This window comes from Penaeus japonicus, unplaced genomic scaffold (genome assembly GCF_977035675.1).
Source record: "Penaeus japonicus unplaced genomic scaffold, GWHDUDI00000001_assembly GWHDUDI00000001, whole genome shotgun sequence".
Taxonomy (NCBI): domain Eukaryota; kingdom Metazoa; phylum Arthropoda; class Malacostraca; order Decapoda; family Penaeidae; genus Penaeus; species Penaeus japonicus.
In genome coordinates, this window is record NW_028234403.1 from 33754736 (window position 1) to 33762541 (window position 7806).

Here is a 7806-nt window from a genome sequence, read left to right on the forward strand (position 1 = left end):
TCATTATCTTAGAAAATATACAACATACATGAAAAAACACATACAACTAACCACGTAAATCATCAATTGAATTAAGAAAATATAAACAACACCAATATTCTGAACAACCATTAAAACATTTCCATACTTACTCCCCTGTACACTTCTCCGACCATCCCCGTCCAAGTCCCATCCTTCTTGAGGGAACCCCACTGGTCATCGTCAGGCAGTTTCAGGGTGTACCTAGATGGGCGTCAGGATAGGGGAGGGAAGGGGTGTATGGTGAGAGAAAGTAAAGAGAGAGAGAGAGGGAGGGAGGGAGAGAGAGAGAGAGAGATAACGAGAGAGAAAGAAAAAGAGAGAGAAAGGAAGAGCAAAACAGAGAAAAAGAAAAAGTTATGATTTATAAGTATAGCTGTAATAAGGAGAATCTAATCAGTTTTTTGTAGGTTTTCACATTTCATATTATTGTACACACACACACACACACACACACACACACACACACACACACACACACACACACACACACACATATACATCCCATAAAGAGAGATAAAAAAGCAGGCCGATAAGTATTTACAGTTAGAGAAAGAAAGAGACAAACGAAAATAACATACGTGAAGTTGAAGTACTCCGCCATGCTGTCCAGGACTTCAATAAGGATGCCTGTGGCAGCGGCGACCCTCCGTCCGTCCTTCACGAGACTCACATAGGGAGGCCTCTATAGAAAACCACATTTCGTACATGACTGGTTCATTCATACGAAGTGTTATATGCGTAATTTGCTGATCTATAATGATAATTAGCAGAATAAAGTAGACATGATTTATTGGGTTATATTTCCTACCTTCATACAGGGAAAGTTCTAGCTTCACGTATATGAACAACTAGAAATCACAAATATACACTAACTTGAAGAAACTAAAAGAACCATTAAAATATCCAGACCTAAAAGAAAACAAGCTAGAAAACAGTTATGATATTTACATGTTTGAGGACGACCGTGAGAACATGTCCACTGAGTATTTCCTTTGCCTGAGTCTTAATCATCTTCGTATTGGACACCATGGGTATTGTGATCATCTTCGCCACTCTTTTGACTGCGTCTCGAGATGGACTCGGACATGCGCTCCTGTAGCTGCCCGTTATTCTGGTGTGTATGGGCGGTCCCGTGTGGTGTGAGATAGGGAAGGGAGGGGGTTAGATGGATATGTGGATACATACGGATAGTGTGAATATATGTGTATGCGTGCGTGCGTGTGTGTGTATGTATATATATATATATATATTGTGATGTTGGAGATGACCGTATCTACTTCCTGAGCATATCCTCACTCGACGACGTCTTTCCCTTGTGCAATGCGGACATTTCTAGGCTACAGTTCAATTTGCATGCACTTTAGATTCAGGTCAATTCATGGTTCACGGTTCGCAGTTCTTCACCGTGTAGTGATTAATGGTCTAACAAATCATAATGAGACATGAAGTGTTATGTAATAGAAATTTATACTATGAGAATTTAAAAAAATACTGATTATAGAATGACACGGGTGAACTGAAAGACATGAGGAAATTATATATAATGAGCCAATAAAATGAACCGTGGGAATCTTTTTACTTAAAAGGATACTTTGACACCTAAATTGAATATACAAATAATCTCACAGTCATTAGTATCTGTTCCCACCCAGTCCTTGACCTGAAGGATTTACTGTTCAAGGGTAAACGTTGATGTAACAATATATATATATATATATATATATATATATATATATATATATTTATATATATTCAAATGTTTATGTATATACATACATTCATACATATATATATATATATATATATATATATATATATATACATATATGAAAAAAATGAATGAACTTTAGACGCCGCACTAACCCCACGCGACGTACGAGTGCCTGCGTCAGATTGTTGCGACTATTGCTCGCAGTTGCAAGCAAACGTTCCGGTACTACTCGCATCATCCATTTCCGGGTCCTCTCGTACGCGCATCTCGAAAACTGCGTGTAGTAGGGATAAACTTTAATGGTGAAAGAAATAGCGAGAGAGTGAGAAAGAAAAACACGATGTACATAGAAAATCTTTCTCCTCCCACACCTCTGGAAATGTCTATTCATCTATTTCCATCCATTTAGATTAGACTACTTCGCCAACGATTGACATGACTTCTGCCTCACCTTTTCCTTGAGGACCAGAAGAGAAAGGTGGGCAAAATCCCTCTCCTTCCCACGACAGGTCTCTTCCGTGGTCACAGCTAGTACTGGCACCCTGAGGTCGTCGGCTTTGCTCACGAGCCAACACCGCCCTACTGCTACGACGCCCAAACTTTTGTTAAGCTCTAGATATTGAAGAAACGAAAGTACTTGTGAGATTCTAGCATCTCTCCCCCTTCATGCTTACAGTTATGTTCATATATCGTACAGGTTTATCCTTCTATTTCATTTCAAATTCCACATAGGAATATTAGAAAATTACCTACCACATATTAAAAAAAAGTGTATACTAGAATTGTCTGTTTTCTCACATCTATCAAATAACTAGAATTATACAATAGAATGATACAATCACACGACGATGTGGAGTAACATCTCTAAATCTATACGTATGTAGGTTCAGTCTCAGAAACACACAAACACAATCCAGAGGTACTACATGCATGCCGATACATACACAAAAAATACACATAAAAAAATGCAATTCGTCTTAGCCATCAACAAACAAGAGCTCACCGCCAGTTATATTCCGTAGGGCGTTTCGTCGAGCTTCCAGGAGTCGCACCCTGAAGGTCGCGTCCTGTGCCAGAGGCCGCAGGACAGAACCTTCAATAGCCTCCGCCGTCCGCATTGCGTCCGGGTCTTCTGCGTCCATCATTATCACTAAAGATGAAGAGGAAAGGGAGGTATAAAAGGAGGAAGATATTTTTTAGGAAAAATGGAAAAGTATACCTACAGATCTATATACACTGTTTATATGTATACATGTATATATATATATATATATATATATATATATATATATATATATATATATATATATATTAGTAAGCGTATATATATATATATGTATATATATGTATATATTATGTATATAAATTATATATGTATATATATTTAATATATGTATAATATATTATATGTATATATATTTTATATATATTTATATTATATTATATATATATATAATATATTATATATATTTATATATATGTGTGTGTTATTGTGTGTGTGGGTGTGTGGTGTGAGAGTGTGTGTGTGTGTGTATTTGTATGAGTATTTGTATTGTGTATGTACATGTGCATATATATATATATATATATATATATATATACCTTTATATATATATATATATATATATATATATATATATATATATATTATATATTTTTTTATATTTTTTTTTTTTTTTTTTTTTTTTATAATATAACATATATATATACATATACACACACACTCATTCACACACTTTTTATTTCTCTCTTTCTGCTCGTTGTAGGCAAATTTGCCATTCCTTGGTATCATTTTATAATGTTATACAACGTTCATATTCCAATATTTATTTAAAACACAACAAAAGGGATATCAAGATATAACTAATTGTGATTATTCAGAAGAGAGTGTGTGTTCAAACTGACAGCAAACATAGTCGTATATAATGACGAACATCAGTATTGCAATTAATAGCATGAATGCACAAAGATCAAATAGTCGTTTATGATGGTCTTAGGTAATTAAACTTATCAAATTGTGGAATATTAGAGTTTATAGTAATAATGAAATCCTATTATTACACCAGTCAATGTAAAATAGAATAAAACAACATATCGTCAAATCTCTTCTGATTTACTGCCCTCACTCCATGTTCATAGTTTCCCGCATTGGAAACAGTGGCTTATTTTTGTGGCTTTATTCCGTGTTGAGTATGATGAGGAATAACTGCAATGCCACCAATTTAAGCAGCCGATTATATAATCAGGAATATTAAGTCATTTAATACGTGTAGTATGATGTGAAAAGATACATGTTCTTCCTGGATGCGGATGGCTGATCAAACAAACTTTTGGGTTTGGTGCCAACGACCTCCCATACCGTTCTGGGTCCGGTGGAGGGAAACCTAAGTGATGCCTCTAAGCCGCTGTGCTAGCTCGGTCTAGTGGACGGAATTTTAAAAAGCCATTTTTGATTTTGAGGTGATAAAAGCCCGTAACAAACCAAGACCAGCGGTGAGGGAACAACTTGCATCCAAGAAGAACGTATAAGATTATTTTTCGGTCTCATTTTCTTTCTGGACGCCTTGTGTTTCTTGGCCGGTTTGCTGACTTGTTTTCGTGAATAATAGATCTAACTTTTGTCTTGCAGTAGCTACTGCCTTTCAGGGACAATTTTTTCCATCTAGAAGGCCAGTTTGTTACCATGATTTTGACGTCGGGCTAAGAGGTTTAACTTTCAGGAACTAATAAGCTAATGGAATCCATGTGAACTACTGAAACACGAAGGAAACTATGACTTACAAGCAATACAAGACATTAAAGCTTTGATTTTTTTTTTTCGCACATTCAACAGTATTATGAATTACTGGGTTATTCTGATGACACATCTTCCAATGCTTAGCAATAAATAATATAGCAATTCAGTTGAAAAACTACTACCGCAACTAATACTGCACTGCAAGTGACTTCTGCCTGGCACTTGTTTAATGCATGTCTGTTTGTGTGACAAAAAGTTTTCGTTTTACTGCATTGCGTTGCTGTGTCGATGCACGGCGCCACCTTCACCTTCTGCCTCGCCCCTAAAAATACCCAACTGCTCGTTGCGGAAATTATCAATACGGTAGTTTAGTTAACGTAAATTAACTAAAAAAAAAAAAAAAAATGATACTCGTAATAAGGTTAATATACATGGAAATTTTTTCCAAAACCAAAGTAGATTTGGTTGTGTTGGTCCGTGGCAGTAAAGCGTTCTTTTCTCTGCCTCAAAACCTATGATATGAAAAGAACGCGGCAGTCTACATACTGCCACCACCCCACTTTAGGTACACTGAAACTGAAAGTCAATCAACATCGAGCTTAAAGCAGAAAGGCAATATCAACAGCATGACAATACCTTCAGTATTCCAATTAAAATTGAACGAAACATAATTATATTTATTTGTGGCCAAAAAAAATTGTGGGATGAATGATTCTGACATCTATATTCCATACTCCATAGTGGGGTGGCGGCAGTATGTAGACTGCCGCGTTCTTTTCATATCATAGGTTTTGAGGCAGAGAAAAGAACGCTTTACTGCCACGGACCAACACAACCAAATCTACTTTGGTTTTGGAAAAAATATCAGTCTTTTTCAGTGTTCAGAGATCTAATAGGTTTAATTGACCAATTATCTAATTGAGGGAATAATAATGAATGGTCTCATGTGGCACCTACTACACTCAATCAATGTCAACAAGACAGATATCGTTGGATTTACGACGTTATCTTATGTGTGAGCCGAGATACGAGCGTTAATTGGTTTAATTGGCCAATTATTCAATTAATGAAATTGATGAAATGTTTCATCCAATAGCCAACGCAGCGATATGAAAAGCACTAAGAATTAATTTTAGGGGGAGTGAAACTGTTTTTTTTTTTTTTTTTTTTTCAGACATTAAACGTCAAATACAAGTGGTGTTGTGTGTGCAAAAATCGGCTTACCGCGTGTTACTAAAGACGTCACAAATACGTCATCAAAATAAGGATACTCCCTCAAAACCAGTTATTAGCAAATTCGAGACTACAACCGACATCATATCGAAAGAGGAAGGCCGGGGGCATCCCCGTTCTCTATTAAGGTTTTCCGTTTTAATGTTTTTTTCGCAATTTTCGCGTCAAAATGGTTTAAAAAGTCGCGAATATCTCAACAATGCATGGAAGCCCGGAACGTTTTGACGCATTTTCAGAAAGTACTTTAAATTTCATTTCTACGCTAGCATGATCATTTTTCCTATCTCGAAAGTTTCATATAAAAAAAATTGAGTTGAAAAAACGTCTATTTTGGATAGTTTGATTTTGAAATTCGTGATTTTGTGACGTCATATGACGTCATCACTGCGTCCATCAGATGTTTTTTTCAGGACAGTTTTTGAAAGTTTGAACTTTCTTCTTTCCAATGCTGTGTTCTAAATCGCGTATCGTTTATACTTCTCGAGACATATCATCACAAAGAGGACCCACTTGTTGCCTAAAAATATCCTCTACCTGTTTGTATATAATCGTACCCATTTTTACAAGAACACCCTCATTTTCGGCGATTTCAGGTTGTAATAACTCAGCTCCAGTCATCCGTTTTTAATCAATCGATCTGAATTTTGACAGTCGCGTCTTTGTGTACTAAATGCACGGATATTAAGTTTAAGTAATTCGGACGTCGGGAAGTTGGGTAATTGTTTTACCTGAAATTCGGCGAATCCACAGAAACATATACTAGGGCTGGCAAGCGGAGTTACCGGAACTTGTCCTACGACTCTCGGACTGATAAGCCAAAACCTCATCCTCCGGTGCTCGGGAGCCTTCGATGCCCTCGGCACCGTGCGAATGAAGGGGGGGGGTGGAGTGGTAGAGGGCGGGGGGGTGAAAATTTGGGGGTGTGTCAGTGGGTGGAGGGATGGGGAAGGCTCGCATACTGCCACGGGGGGCTTGCCAGCCCCCTGATTATTACGTTATTTTCTGCAATATATCATTTGATATAATATTTATGCTGTGAGCAGGTGATTGAGATTTGTAATTGGGATGATGAAAAAAAGAAAAAAAAAAAAAGAATAGGAAGAAAACAGAAACGGGTGGATTGGGAGGATTGATTTGTGTATGTGTGACGCCAAAGCGGTGGGGGGTTAAGGGGATCATGGGTTTTGTTTCATTTTTATAATATGCTTTGTGTGGAGGGTGGGGGGGGGGGGCATTAAGGGGTGGGGAGAGGAACACAACTTCTGCAGGCAATAGTCTATACACCTTATACTGGATTACATCAAGTACATTCACTAGGTCACACTATACATATATATCTATTTGCCATGAAAATTAAGACTAATGATAAAATCTGAGATGAAACAAAATCCACAAAATCAATCCAAATAGCCACGTACCAATCCTGTGAACTTCAGTCAGCCAAACTTTTCCTATCAGCGTCAGCAACATCAGCATAGAGTGTAGGAGTTCCATTTGTGTGGCAAAAGATGAGTGGATTACCTGAAAATAAGAATGTCAAATGTTATGGGTATTGCTCTTATATAATGGTTTGTCTATTTTAGCACAAGTTATTTGTTATCAATACTATTACTGGTGTTATCCTATCAGGACGTGAGATGACTTATCCTTGAATCTAGATAATGGAGTTCTTTTGTTTGTTTTTTTTCGTCTGTAATTTCTCAATATTCGAAAGCACTTTGGTTCTATGTCTAATTCTGTCCATCTAGGGTAAAAAAAAATGTATTCAAAATTAAATTATTATATATACAAATATGCTTACGTAACCGGTTAGATTTTATATAAAAAAAAAACTAGCTCATCTATTTATTATCATTATCATTATTACTATTTTTTTTTTTTTTGTCTAAAATAAGTTCAATTGCTCTACTGTCTTATTGTTGTTACGGCAATGATATAGGGGTAGATATGTCATGCTTACGCACGAAAAAGAAAAAAAGATAAAAAGGGTTAATAATGATTCATTGCCATGGGTCTGCAGGGGAACGCAATAAATACTGCATGAGTTGGTGAATTTAATTTTTTTTTCTTGAAGGAGTGGTACTGCATATCAAATATCGTGTAC

General features: G+C 36.5%; 1 protein-coding gene across 1 annotated transcript in view; it reads right to left on the reverse strand.

The window, feature by feature from the left end:
• Positions 1 to 7446, reverse strand: part of LOC122264608 (putative glutamate receptor) — an 18493-nt gene extending 11047 nt beyond the window's left edge. The window contains exons 1-10 of the mRNA XM_086545108.1: positions 7420 to 7446; positions 7121 to 7223; positions 2736 to 2882; positions 2184 to 2344; positions 1899 to 2006; positions 1613 to 1681; positions 1409 to 1443; positions 970 to 1132; positions 600 to 703; positions 132 to 222 (exon numbers count right to left, since the gene is read on the reverse strand). Coding sequence (XP_086401234.1) covers positions 132 to 222; positions 600 to 703; positions 970 to 1132; positions 1409 to 1443; positions 1613 to 1681; positions 1899 to 2006; positions 2184 to 2344; positions 2736 to 2882; positions 7121 to 7223; positions 7420 to 7446 — 1008 coding nt within the window. The remainder of the gene's footprint in view (positions 1 to 131; positions 223 to 599; positions 704 to 969; positions 1133 to 1408; positions 1444 to 1612; positions 1682 to 1898; positions 2007 to 2183; positions 2345 to 2735; positions 2883 to 7120; positions 7224 to 7419) is intronic.
• Between the last annotated feature and the right edge of the window lie 360 nt (positions 7447 to 7806).